At 39.4% G+C, this 14,577-nt stretch overlaps 1 protein-coding gene across 2 annotated transcripts in view; it reads right to left on the bottom strand.

Moving 5' to 3' along the window:
• Positions 1-87: 87 nt before the first annotated feature.
• Positions 88-14,577, bottom strand: part of NDFIP1 (Nedd4 family interacting protein 1) — a 46,449-nt gene continuing 31,959 nt past the window's right edge. Inside the window, exons 5-8 of one of the 2 annotated variants that reach the window (XM_059698738.1) lie at positions 14,239-14,363; positions 11,232-11,298; positions 9,272-9,377; positions 88-1,142 (exon numbers count right to left, since the gene is read on the bottom strand). In XM_059698738.1, coding sequence (XP_059554721.1) covers positions 9,274-9,377; positions 11,232-11,298; positions 14,239-14,363 — 296 coding nt within the window. In that variant the 3' untranslated portion in view covers positions 88-1,142; positions 9,272-9,273. The remainder of the gene's footprint in view (positions 1,143-9,271; positions 9,378-11,231; positions 11,299-14,238; positions 14,364-14,577) is intronic. The other variant, XM_059698737.1, reaches the window with a different exon arrangement.

The following is a 14,577-nucleotide window of genomic DNA, read 5'->3' as shown; positions in this document are numbered from 1 at the left end:
ATGAAATCTATATGAATGAAGATTAGAAAAATTGCCTTAGCAATCAACAAATGCAAACCAAAAAATTAAACACTAATCTACAACAAATTTGCTACACAAGAGACATTTATTAATGTTCTGTTGTATTTACAGTTTTAACATAGCAAACCAAGGTGAATGACCACTTGGCAGAAAGCACATCATTCTACACTTATAACACATCAGCTTCTGCTAACACATTGTAAAAGCAAGTAGTACATACAGTATGTTAGGGATCATCTCAAAAGTTCCAAGCAAATTCTTTGCTCCTAGTAACTAATCCCCTCCCTACTCCTAGTCCTTGGCCTAATCATCATCAGGAGATAAGAGAAAAAGACAAAGAAGGGATAGGGAGACTCTAATCATACAGAAAGTGTCCAGAATTGCATTTTAGTAATTAAGCTGTATTTGTCCCTGTCCTTTCTATTCTATACAGTGACAACACAGTTACAATCCCTTAGCACACAACAAAGAACAACAGGTACTGCAAAATTTAGAATACAAACTATAAAAAAATTAATGCTTATTACTTTCCAATTAAAAACATATTCTTGACCAAATCTCAAATGTATTTGCACTATGGTTTTGCTTTCAGGTGTTCACAATACAATTGCATCAATTTCTAGATTAATTTTCACAGTAAATATGAATTATGTGCATAAATGAATGCAGTCATAACAAATTTTTAACTTTTGAGAAAACCCCTTTAAAATAGCCAGCATTACACATTATCTTACACTAAAATATTTTATGCCAAAGTCATTTTGAGATGGAGGATGAATAAAGCAAGATTGCCCCCTAGTGACTACAGGGACAAGGCTCATGCTATTTAAAATGACTACAAACCATAGATAAGGCATTATTAATACATCACAGACTTGATTGCGAGAGATTTTTCAAACATTAACCACTAATGATTCCATGATTACAGAATTCTGCATTAACTACTAAAATTTAACACCTAGGAACAAATAGAGAGACATGATCTTTTTCAACAGTACTTTATTTTGTTGAAGTAGGTGATTATTCCTCTGTGTTCTGCATCTTGATTCACTTCCTGCAGGTGTTCTCTTGCTTCTTGAGAGAGAATTCATAAACGCAGGAAGGCCTTTGCCAGAAAACATCTGCCAGAGAAGGATATTGAATATTGAAACTCAGTTAGTGTGTTATTTTGGCTGAGAGAAGGATGTGGTCACAAAAGAAGGCAGGATGTTTAGAGACACAAGAAATACATTTTAACACAGCTTTAAGATTACTATACACTGACATCAAAATATTCAATAAACATTAAATTTCCAGTTCTTAAAGTTATCAAGGACTCTAACTAGAAAGAACTTGAATGCTTTCTTTAAAACCCATGAAGTCAGGGGTCTCACCCTCCAAACTTCCTAACAAAAGAATGAAATGCAAGTAGCAATTACTTCATCTCACACTTAACCTCAACAGCAATGACAGAAACTTGAAGAAAAGAGACATTTTCCTAATACATCTGCAGCTACTGTTTACCCTGCCAATGCTGCCAGGTCTCACACAAGGAAGATTTCTAGTAAGGGTGCCAATCATGTCATGCTGTCTCAGAGCGTGGCAAAGTTAAAAAACGACTTGTAAACTCAGAGGTATCACAAGTACTTTTAAAAATAAATTAGAAAAATAGGCAATGTTATTTTGGGCATGTGTCTCTGAAAAAAAAAAAAAAAAGATATCTGTAGCCCCAAACTACTTTTTAATGTACAACCCTGGCCAGGTGGCTCAGTTGGTAGTTGTTCCGTACACCAAAAGGTTGTGAGTTCAATCTCCGGTTGGGGTGTATACGGGAGTCAACAGATAGATGTTTTTCTCTCTCTCTCCCATCCTCTCTCTCTCAAATCAATAAACATATCCTCAGTAAGGATTTTAAAAAACAAATAAAAATAAAATGGAATAAACATGACTGAAATAAATAATGTCCATAAATTTTGTTAAATGCAGTTTTCATCCAATACTTTGAGGCATGTCTGTATTGGCATAATAAATTGTTTTGGTTCACATGGAAATAATGGGGAAAAGTACAAGTAACTCCCTATATTAATGCTAAAAGAAACATGAAAGAGATACATTAACTACTTAACAAATATTTATTGAGAAAGTACTTTATGCTACTCTGCACCAAGAGAGAATTGGATGACCTCATATACAGGCAGGCCTTTAGCTTACTTTTCCATCTTTCCAAATTACTGTAAAAGCCACAAGCAGCCTTTTTATATCTTTTCTGATTAGACTGCTGTGTACATGTTTAAAAGGCTGGCAAAATGCAGAGAAGCTACAACACTGGAGGAAATCAACATATTCTTTATAAACTTAATATTTCACCAAACTCCAAATTCAGTCAGTGTTTTGATTTGAAGTAAACCAATGATACTGGCACAAGTGCAACTTTTCTTTAGATTGAAAAACCTTAAAATGTGCAGGGTCAAAGATGCAAGAATTTAAGAAATTCTAAAAGCCAAGCAGAAGCAAAAAGAAAATTGGTAGACTGATGTCAAATGGGGGTTTTTGCAATGAGCCCAGACTCAATACAAACCTAAGTAACTTCAGTTTTATCAGTATCCATAAATAGATTAAAAACTAATGTACAATTATTAGGTCAAAACACTCGAGTTTGAAAGAACATATAATACAGTCCAGATGACTACCTAGCCACTTTTCTCACTGCTTCCACAGCAGTTAATTAGCTTTAATAGATCCCTCAAAGCCAGAGCCACCCAAAAAACATTTAAAATCCACTAAGAGGACCTACATGGGTTTCTATGGGTGATCTTAATCACCACACAAACACCACATGAAAAAGACTACTTAAAGAGGCACTCACTGCCCTCTAAGACCAGAGGCCTGTTCAGATCAACTTGACTCAGTTGTTACAATAATGGTGGAACATGAGCTGGAGGACAGACAGGTTTTAGGGCCTCGGACATCATTACTAAACTGTACATCATGCTTCAGAAGCAAAAGGAATCCAACAGTCTACGAATCGTTTAATTGCAAGAGGAAGACAACCATTTCTTCTTGGACACTGTGATTTTTTTAAAGGAAAAAAATCACACTAGAAACCTTTTTACTGTCTTGCTACTTTATAACACAGTCCAATAAATCAAACTTTAGCTTGAGGTGAATTTTCTCTAAGAGAGATATTAAAGTGTGTGTGGGGGGGTGATACTATAGAAAAAGGGAAATGAAAGCATTTGGAAGAAGTTAAATCATCATATGGAAAAGGTTAAACTATCTTAAGACTAGTAGGTATAGCTCACCAGTCTTAGCAATCACTATCTAACTACAAAGAGCCCTATTATCTCATTAATGCCAGAGCTTACAAGTTCTCTTTCTTCTTATTTCAGATGTTGTTAAAATAACAGAAATCTATTATGCTTCATATGCACAAGTGCTTTTGGAATGGCATTTAGATAACAGTTAACTGTGCTACCACCTTGCAGCTATTAATTACTCTCAATGACCTGGCAGCCCCAGAGGAGTGCCAGTGCATAGAAATGTAATACTGGTAAGAGAAAGCATGAACACCTCACATATTTCAGCATTTCAGATAAAGATGTTTCTACAAGGTATCTGTTTCTTTTTTTTACAACACAGAAGGAACATTTTGTCTTTCCTGCTTCCTCACAGTCACTTCTCCTCGATGCCCATGTGCCACCTCCAGCAGTTCCTGCTGGCTTTTCCGGCTGTGGGTAGGAAACCAGATTTCCTTTTTTAACCTTAAATGGGCTTCAAAAGGGAACCTGAGAGCTGCCCCTATGCTAGTAACACATAGGCTTTGGTGCTCCGCTTTTGTAACATCTACTTGGGCTCATTAAAAAGATGCCCCTGGGGTCATTTCAAGGTGTGGGTGTGGGTGTGTGTGTGTGGGGGGGGGGGGGGGCGGGTATGGGGGTTGTGTGTGTGTATGTGTGTACTAACTTTTTGATAGCCTGAATAGAAAAGTCACTATTCCTATACGTTTTCCAGCAAAATGCTAGATCTTAGTACAGCATGGAATTAAGTTATTATTTTGTTCTAGCGAAGTTATTTTAAAAATTCCCTACCTGTGTCTTTCTGGCAAAAAGTAAGCCTCTAGCTAGCTTTTAATTAGTGACATCTCCATTAAAGAAAGTAAGAAAAGTCTCATTGAAAGGAAATATTTACTTTTCACATAATGGTTTTCTAGCACATATTTAAACTTAATTAAAACTGAATTTCCTCTAAACTAGAAAAAGGAAATATTCTACATTTGGATCTAGATGGACAGTTCTCCCTATCAATTGTCAAAAGAAGTCAGTCTCATGGGATATTATAGCTTACCCCTCTGGGGATACTGAAAATTAGTAAGGAAGTCATTAGAATTCCGATTGCTGCTCTAAGTCCCCAAACCCTTAATTTAGAGCTCTGAATCCTCTAGGCATGTCAGGAATAATTTAGCATCAACTAGAATAGTCCAGTCAGACAGAAGAGCAAAGAAACCCTACCCTGCACTCCAATGAGGGAAGCTCACAAACCTCAGAGTTTCTGAGAACTCCTAAAACTCCAATCTAAGGCTTCTGACTCCCAAATTCAGACAAGCAGGCCTATAAGCAACCTCACAGCTCCAAGAGCATTATTACCACGAACTACCTCGTTCAAATCATAACCCTAAAGATGCTTCATTTTACACTTAGGATACACCCATGAAACATTTCAGAGATTTCAGAAAATCACAACAAAACAAAATCAGCCTGGCCAAAGTGACTCCATTGGTTGAGTGTAGTCCTGTGCACTGAAAGATTGCCAGCTCAATTCCCAGTCAGGGCATGTACTATGTACCAAAGGCAGCTGATACATGTTTATCTCTCATATTGCTGTTAACTTCTCTCCCTCCTCTCTCCTCCCTCCCTCCCTCTCTTAGCATGTCTTCGGGTGAGGATTTTAAAAAAATAATCAGCCCTGGTCGGTGTACCCAGTGGTTGGAGTGTCGGCCAGCACACCAAAGGGTTGTAGGTTCAATTCTGGTCAAAGGTTATGTATCTAGGTTTCAGGTTTGTTCCCTGGCCCTGGTTGGGGCAAGTACAGGAGGCAACCAATCAATGTGTCTCTTTCACATCCATGTTTCTCTGTCTCTCCCCCTCCCTTCCATTCTCTCTAAAAATTAATGGAAAAAATATCCTCTGGTGAGGATTAACAAAAAAAGGAAAAGAAAAAGAAATCAACAAATTTACGGAACTTTAAATAAAGTCCCTAACAATTCAGTAAAACTGAATTGTTCACACTTTCTCTCCACCTGGTCATTTGTTAGGTATTAGAAGCAAGATGAAGAAGGTGTGCAGTTTCCTAATAAAGACTGAAATTTCTGCCCTGACCCGTTTGGCTCAGTGGATAGAGCGTCAGCCTGCGGACTCAAGGATCCCAGGTTCGATTCCGGTCAAGGGCATGTACCTTGGTTGTGGGCACATCCCCAATAGAGGGTAAGAGGCAGCTGATCGATGTTTCTCTCTCATCGATGTTTCTAACTCTCTATCCCTCTCCCCTCCTCTCTGTAAAAAATCAATAAAATATATTTTAAAAAAATTCAAAGCTACCTTTTGACTAGACTTAGAGGAAATATTATTTAAAGAAAATCTGTCCCCTCAGTATACTTTGGTTTAGGGAAAATCCAAATCTGCAGGTGATTTTAGTGCCCTTTGTGAGAAGGTGAGCTATGGCACCCACAAAGGATTAACTTCTGTGGTAGGTAAGAGTTAAATCTAAGGCTTGGAAGTGACTATAAAATATAGTACGACAGAGAGAAAAAAGAAAAAAAGATGACAATGGTAATTACATAAAACTACACAGAACATCTGATAAGCCTCGTAGAGTTAAGATGTCCTAGACACAAGAAAGACCCATCTTGGCATCAAGGCCTAGGCCAGTGGTGCCAATGTCCATGTGTGCTCAAACTTTGTAACCTAATTCAAACTCAGGGCACGCTTGAATTTAAACACAATAAGCATAACCTTTCTTTTAAAAAAAATCATAAACACACTGTTGTTTGCTTTCTGTTGTTGTTGTTAATCCCCACCCGAGGATATTTTACCATTGATTTTTTATTTTATTTATTTATTTTTTTTAGGGAGAGTGGAAGAGAGAGGGAAAGACAGAGAGAAGTATCAATGTGAGAGAAACACACTGATTGGTTGCTTCCAATCAGGGCCAGGGCCTGAGGAGCCTGCAACCAAGGTACGTGCCCTTGACCGGATCCCGGAACCCTTTGGTCCGCAGGCCGACACTCTATCCACTGAGCCAAACCGGCTAGGGCCACACTGGTATTCTTAATGACTAAAATTTTAGTTCAAATAAAAGTGCAGTCCCTTGAAGAAAACAACTTTAACCAACACAAGACTAAGTTCTTTGTATGCTTGAATTTTTATAAGAAATGCTATGAATACACTCCATCTGCATGTATCTGAGTATATAGCACTAAAGCCTTCTGTTACTTGCATAAAATTACACAGGTAAAGTATCTAATACACTATCTGATATATGGAAAAGTTGGTGTTAGTTTTTACTGTGCATGCTTAAAACAAATTTTAGTACACTCAAGTTCTCATCATATTTTGTTGCTTAAAACTTTCAATGCTATCCCACCAACTGGCAAATTAAATACTTTTCTAGAAACACTAGAGGCCTGGTGCATGAATTCGTGCACATTCAAAAGAAATTAATTAGAAGAAATATTTTAGACGCTGGGGAGGGAGAGCAGGAGGTTGGCTCCAAGGTGTGTCCAGCCCGTCTCGCCCAGTCCCAATAGGCTGGACCCCAGCAGCAAGTTAATCTACCAGTCGGGGCATCTGCCGCCTGGTGGTCAGTGCACATCATAGAATGGTCAAGCAGTTGACCAATGGTTGGACACTTAGCATATTAGGCTTTTATGTATATACTAGAGGCCCAGTGCACAAAAATTTGCGCACTCGGGGGGAGAGTCCCTCAGCCTGGCCTGTGCCCTCTCGCATTCTGGGACCCCTCGGGGGATGACCACTTGCTGGCTTAGGCCTGCTCCCCGGGGGGATTGGGCCTAAGATGGCAATCAGACATCCTTCTGGCAGCCCTGCAGCCCTCGAAGGATGTCCACTTGCCAGCGGGGAGCAGGCCTAAACTGCAGTCTGACATCCTTAGCGCTGCTGAGGAGGCAGGAGAGGCTCCCACCACCACCGCTGTACTGGCAGCCGTCAGCCTAGCTTGTGGCTGAGCAGAGCTCCCCATGTGAGAGCGCCCTGACCACCAGAGGGCAGCTCCTGCATTGAGCGTCTTCCCCCTGGTGGTCAGTGTGTGTCATAGTGACCAGTCATTCCCAGTCATTCTGCTGTTAAGGTCAGTTTGCATATTACCCTTTTACTATATAGGATAGAGGCCTGGTGCACAGGTGGGGGCTGGCTGGTTTGCCCTGAAGGGTGTGCCAGATCAGGGTGGGGGTCCCACTTGGGTGCCTGGCCAGCCTGGATGAGGGGCTGATGGCTGTTGGCAGCTGATCGCACCCCCTTCAGGGTGGGGGTCCCCCTGGGGTGTCTGGCCAGTCTGGGTGAGGGGCTGAGGGCCGTTTTCAGGCTGGCGGGTGACTGAAGCTCCCAAGCTCTCCTTTTTTCCTTTTTTTTTTATTCTGGGATTTATTTACCTTCTATAGCTGTCACTGGAGCTGAGAGCCGGCTCCAACTTTGAGGCCTCTGCTGCTGAAAGCAGGTATCTGGGGTTTGTTTAGCTTCTATAATTGCAACATTGTTGCTTAGAGTGCAGCTCAGAGCCTGGCAGCGGCAGGCAGGGAACCTCGGCTTCCTCCATCGCCGGGGCAACCAAGCCTCCTGTTCGCTTCAGCTGCGTGGCTGCCGGCCGCCATCTTGGTTGGCAGTTAATTTGCATATTGCCCTGATTACCAATGGGAAGCATGTCGGAGGTACGGTTAATTACCCTATTTGTCTATTATTAGATAGGATAGATACATTCTGAGACCTACACAAATCTTCAACATTGAGAACTCCACCCTTAGCATATGATTAGCTAAATAAACTATGATAACCCAACAGCAAATACTGAACAAACTGATTGATGTTCAGATGGGGTTAGCCTTGAATTGAGCCAACATGTCACTAAGTTTAAAGTAATGCTCTATGAATTCTATTGGCCCCACTGCAAATGGGCTTAGTATTCAAGGTATTAGTATTCAGAACAGCTATTTGTTCAACCCAGCTTTCCAGTCTTGACCCCCAATGCTCCTTTATGCTACAATCAAACTGTGGTCCCTTGGGCAAGCTTCATACTTCTCATCCTGTATTTTGACACTCCACTCTGCCTCAGTGATTCTGAAATTCTTCCCCACCTAGCTAATTTGCACTAACATAAATGCTACCTATCATTTAAAGCTTATCTCAATTGCTACACTCTTTTACAAGCCTTGCCTGAGGCTTTAACTGTCCTGGCCCCTAGGTGTTGCTCAAGATACCTAGGGGCCAGGCCAGAGCTGATTCACCATCCTCACCAGTGTTAAGGAACAAAGAGTGAAGTCCAAGAAGGCCTATTAGATGTTGGTACCGGAGAGGCCTTGCTGGTGTAATTACCATCTCTTCTCTTTTAAATCTGAGAGCCTCTACAGGGCTTAGTCCTCCTATTCTAGGCAGGAGAAAAGACCTTTTCTCCCCTTCCTTTCATTTGAACCCACCTTACCACCAGAATGGTAAAATCAGGGTGTAACCCTGAAACAAGGCACCAAGAAAGCATCCCTGACTAATTTTTAAGGAATGGAAGCCTTGGTGGGCTTGTTAGAAGTCCAGGCAAAAGGAGTTCCTAAGGAACTCTCCCAGTTCAGGGGTTCAGGGTCCTACATAATTAGAGCTGAAAGGCCCCTTCCCAGTACTGTCTTCTAGAACTGGTACTACAGTAAGCAGTGACTTTGGGATTCAAGATTCAAAGATCTACTAGTAAATCCCTAGACCCAGCCAAATATCCTAGCTCCTTGATGACTACTAAGACCCCAGCCTTTTCTGCACTGTCAGAACATGAGGTAACGTTTCCTCCTATGGCAGTTTTCCAACTTACTTTTTCCCACAGCTTTTTGTAGAAACACCCCTCACAAAACCAGAAGCTGCTAAAAGGCAAGGACTGTGGCTTCATTACCTTCTCCATATCCCCTACCACAGGAGGTATGCTCTACTCTGAACCGGAATAGAAATCTGCAATGCATCACATCATTACACTGGGATTAGAGCAAAGTTTGATTTTTCTTTAATACCTTTAATAAATAAAGAGAACTCTGGTCCTGGGGAGATTTGAGAAAGTTTCTGGCATCTTCCGAACCTTTGCATAATTGATAAATCCTCTGAGAAACAGGAGAAAGCCTAATTTAAAAAAGAAAAATCAGGAATAAATTTATAATTTCCACATTAAGTCTCCTCCCCAGAAATGTCCCCCTTGATAGCACTAATTCATCGTTTTTCTACTAAAAGCTATCAAGACCCGAGCAACTTCCTCCAAAGCTTCCAAATGATTTCCACTCCAAATTTTCCATTTCTCATTAAAAAAACATAATCTCAAAAACCAAATAAAAGCCTTTTGCACATTCAGAATCTAATTGTCTAAAAGGGAAATAAAATAAAAAAAAGATGGGGCTAAACATCTACCTTTGAAAGCCTATGAGAAACATCAAAATCTACCTTCTGAGTTCCAAAAAAGCATTCCAAGATAATTAACTCAAAACAAGGGAGGGGGCGGGGGTATAAACTTTTTCTCAAGTGAAAACAAATTTCATCCTTTCTTGTCAAGGGATTTTTTTTTTGTCAACAGTACATAATGTTGACCACTAGATGTCAGGATCCCCTTACCTATTACAGTAAGTCTCTTATTTTCAATTCTAAATCCTATTTCTTCATTCTTAAAAAACACATACAAATAGGGCACTCTGCCATTTACTTACCAGGCAGGTAAAAGAGTAAGGCTGATTTGTATGGCTACACCAGAATCTACACATTCACGGAGTCTGTACCTCTTGGAAGAGTGAGCTGGAAGTCGGTGTGCCCTCTAATGGGAGCTCAGACACTCCCAGCCCTCCTCTTCAGAACTATTCCTCCAAAGTGACTCTCTGGCAGGTCATTTTTATTATTAAGCTTCTCAATAATCATGGGGGAGGGGATCATATTTTTCTTTCCTTGGAATTATAATGACTATTGGTAAAGTAGATGATGCTATTGGAAGGTGATTAATGGCATGACGGATGACTTGTATTTTCTAAATATAATTTAGGGTCAGCAATGCATGAGACAAAGAAGGTAAGTCCTGAATGTATTAAGTACCTATTGGGTGGGCATAGTGCTACTACACGGTGCTAGCCAGACCCGTTAGTAGCACTGCCATCAGGGGTCTTAATTAAGGAAGCAGCAAAAAGGCCCAAACCAGGAAACAGGAGAGAGTGATGTCACAGAAGCAGAACAAGGCAATTATACCATCTTTAATAGATATAGAGATATAATGGCCCTGCTATTATTTTATAGAAATGGTAGTGATCTGTTATTATCAAAAATATTTTCTTTACAAAGAATGAAGAAGCCGACAATATTCACCTCAATGTTCATGTCTTTGCTTTAAAATATCTTAGAAAAAAATATTTTAAAATAAATATTTAGAGTAAAAAATAAAACATTAAGGCCAACCTGAAATATCTGTTATTTTTTTAAATAAAAACCTCTGCCCAACACAAAAGAAATTCTTATTTTAATAACAAACTAAAGAATTCTGGAAACCCAATAGTGGTTCTTCCAGAAATTATATCTAACAGGGCTACATATTTTCTGTTTTCTACTAACACATCCAACACACATACTCATGAGTAGTTTAACTGGTTACAATATGCTTAAAAGCAATTTGGGGTTAAGTCTATGACTTTATGGCAATAATTCACAAGGGGAAAAAAATCCAGACTATAAAGTCTTATCAGTGTCCCACTGGTCACATGGGGAACCTGAGAAGTGAATATGAATGAGTTAGGGAAAACCTACAACTACTAACAGACATTTTATTAACATTCATGTTATTCTGATGGTGAAAGCCTAATTTTTGAGGGAGAAATATTTTTTAAATTATACTTATTGTTGATTAATCTATCACTGTATAATATGATGAGGGTTTACTAAAAGTAATCTCACTTCTAAAATTTAACATAATCTTTTCTCTCCTTTGTCTATGTTAAAAGCACTTACCTAAAACCAGGAACACCCACCAGAGCCAATACTGACCATCAAAGTATCCAGGGAAATAAGTGGAAAACTGAAAAAACAAAACAAAAACAAAAACATTTCATAGCAGTTTAGCGATACAATTTCACATTTTAACTTACAGGCACACAAAACATAAGACTTTATTTTGTATATAAATGCTGTCCTTTAGCTCTTAAAAATAAATAAAAGTGCCCTAGCCCAGTGTTCAGCAAACTCATTAGTCAACAGAGCCAAATATCAACAGTACAACAATTGAAATTTCTTTTGAGAGCCAAATTTTTTAATCTTAAACTATATAGGTAGGTACATTGTTATTAACTTAATTAGGGTACTCCTAAGCTGGCCTTTGCTAAAAACGTCCTCAATCTGATTGAGGTACGTTCGCTGAGGTCGACCCCTCCCAACTCTCCCATCCACACTTGTCTTGTATACTTGTTTCGTCTATCTCCTTTCGTTCATCCTCTCTGTATGTCCAAACCATCTCAACATACAGGGCACCTAAAAAAAATGTTTCATTTTATAATAATAAAGCCACCAACACAAAATAATTACAATTATTAAATTGATGACAAAAATACCTGTAGGATTTGCAGCTGGTTGGAAAAATACAGGTAACTTTATGCTTCGAGTAGGTACTTTTGTCACCCGCGCTCAATTTGCCGATGCGACTAGCACTAACCACTCCATGTTGACTGGCTCACTCAACTCGTGCATGAATCGCGGGCGCCTCCCCGCGCCACGTCTCCGGTCGCTGGACCGACCGACACCCCCCACTTCTTCTGACGCCACTTCTTCAAAATAGACTCGCCCAGGCCAAAAACCGACTTCTGCGCATGGGCCACAAAGTTTCAATCGCACTGTACGTGCATGCCCACACGTGGTATTTTGTGGGAGAGCCACACTCCAGGGGCCAAAGAGCCGCATGTGGCTCGCGAGCCGCAGTTTGCCAACCACTGCCCTAGCCGGTTTGGCTCAGTGGATAGAGCATCGGCCTGCGGACAAAAGGGTCCAGGTTAAATTCACATGCCCAGGCTTTGGGCTCAATCCTCAGTAGGGGGTGTGTGGAAGGCAGCCAATCAATGATTCTCTCTCATCATTGATATTTTTCTCTCTCTCTCTCTCTCTCTCTCTCTCTCTCCCCCCCTCTTCCTTCCTCTCTGAAACCAATAAAAACATTTTTAAAAAAAATAATAAATAAATAAAAGTATTTTAAATATTACTGGTTTGAAGTGCTTACGACATAAATATCTTTATTTTCATGGAAAAGTAGTCTTGAAATATGATCGCTTTCAGCTTTATAGATTCCTTGTTTTGAAAGTGCTCAAATCTGTTTAGTTTTCTCAATCTTTTACCCACGTAATATTGGTCCTTCTAGAAACACATTTTACTAATACTTTTACTTTGTTTACTCAGTGCCAAAACCAACTATTTGGCTTCCTTTCTAATGAGTCCTGATTCTATTCCTACTCCTCCAGCCATGCCTTGACCTTGAAAACTTTCTCATGTACATAATGATAACCCCATTCCTTTCACAGGATGTTATTCTGGACAATGGGAATTGAAGCCTGCTGAGAAGGTTTCCCTGCTCTTAAAGGGAAAAAGAAAAGAACCAATAGTTCCCTTTTTTCTGTTGAGCACTGTGGGTTTCTGTGATAATGCCTTAACCTTCAGGGAGGAGCAGCTATTCCAACATGGTGAACAGTTGTCCTGATGACGTCAATAAAACACTGATTTAACTAATCTCCATGTCAGAACTTGTTTTCCTAGATAATAATTTTTCCCACTGTTTTCCAAGCCATTCTGAACTAAGTTTTTGTTACCTGCATACAAAGCCATCCTAACTGATACAAATTGATTCATTAAATTCAGTTTTAAATTTAGTAAAAAAAAAAAAAAAACAAAACAAAACCAAAAACCTGGTAACTAATTTTATCTGTTTTCTATTGGAGGCTTTGATGTTCAAAAATTTAACAGTTTGTCTATGTTAAAACCTGAGTATTAAAATATAGTATTTTATTTCTTAATAAAATAACAATGAAGAGTTAGAGAAAGAATGAAAAACCTCTTTAGGGCTTGGTTTCTTAACCTCAAATCCATGTTTTAGATGACTACATATTAGCTGTCTAGGGAAAAAGCCCGTAACTTTTATCAGATTCTCAAAGGAACTTGGGCTCTAGTGGGTTGGGCTCTGTGGATAAAGTGTCGGCCTGTGGACCAAAGGGTCCTGGGTTCGATTCCAGTGAAGGTCATGTATCTTGGCTGTAGGCTCCTCCCCGGCCCAGGCCTAGTCGGGGTGCATGCAAGAGGCAATCAACTGATGTGTTTCTCTCTTCCACTCTCTCTAAAAGATCAATGGAAAAATATCCTCAGGTGAGGATTAACAAAAAAGAAAGGAACCTGGAATCCTAAAAAATGTTAACAACTTCTTTAGAATAAATAAGTTTGAAAAACCACAGTGGTCAGTCAACACCCATTAATTAGTTATTAATGCCAGATTATGATGAATAATTTGTTTTATTTATAAAGTTGTCAATAGCAGTAAACTTACTTGAAATCAGAAGACACTTGAAGAGACTAGATCTTTTATAACTTTAAATTACTTCATGTGATTCTAACTTCCAAATCACTGAAGAAATCTCTAATTTGCTTTATAGATAAGACCCCCTAATGGAGCAGCACTTGTTAAACAGTTAAAGATAAATAAAAAATAAAATAAAAAGAGAGAGAGAGAGAGAGTAGGTAGTGAAAAACCTGTAGGATAGATGCCCCTGGACCACTAATATTCACTAGATTTGGCTACAAAACTTGTATGCATGAACCAATTGCAACTGATTTAGGTTCAACTTCATGATACCAGAACAAAGACAAACCAAAAATCATTTTAAATGTTGACATAATGCAAATAAAGCAAATGAAAACAATTAAATATTCAAAATTACTCTATTTTTTGTTTCTCTATAGAGTCTATCATCTCTGGTGTACAACTTACCCTGACAATCAAGATCCACTTAATTAGAGAGAGACCAAATCCTGAAATGGCCCCATACCTTCCTGCAGCTGAAGTGGTCAGGCAAAAAGACAGGAAAAACCCAATCCAGTTAAAGAGGAATGCCACTGTAAAAGCAGAGAGAAAAAAGATATCAGACATGTCCTATTACCCTGGAGCAAGAGTGTGCCCTCTGACTTGCTTCTGCTTAAATGGCTTTCCCAAGGATAAAAGAGAGCCCAACCTGCCCTCCACAACCCTTACCCGCTCCCCCAAAGCAACCAAGAAAACATCCTCTCTGAATATCAGATGATACACTATTATAGCTACTGCTGTTCACTT

This window comes from Myotis daubentonii, chromosome 5 (assembly GCF_963259705.1).
Source record: "Myotis daubentonii chromosome 5, mMyoDau2.1, whole genome shotgun sequence".
Classification (NCBI taxonomy): Eukaryota; Metazoa; Chordata; class Mammalia; order Chiroptera; family Vespertilionidae; genus Myotis; species Myotis daubentonii.
This window is presented reverse-complemented; position numbering and strand designations above follow the sequence as displayed.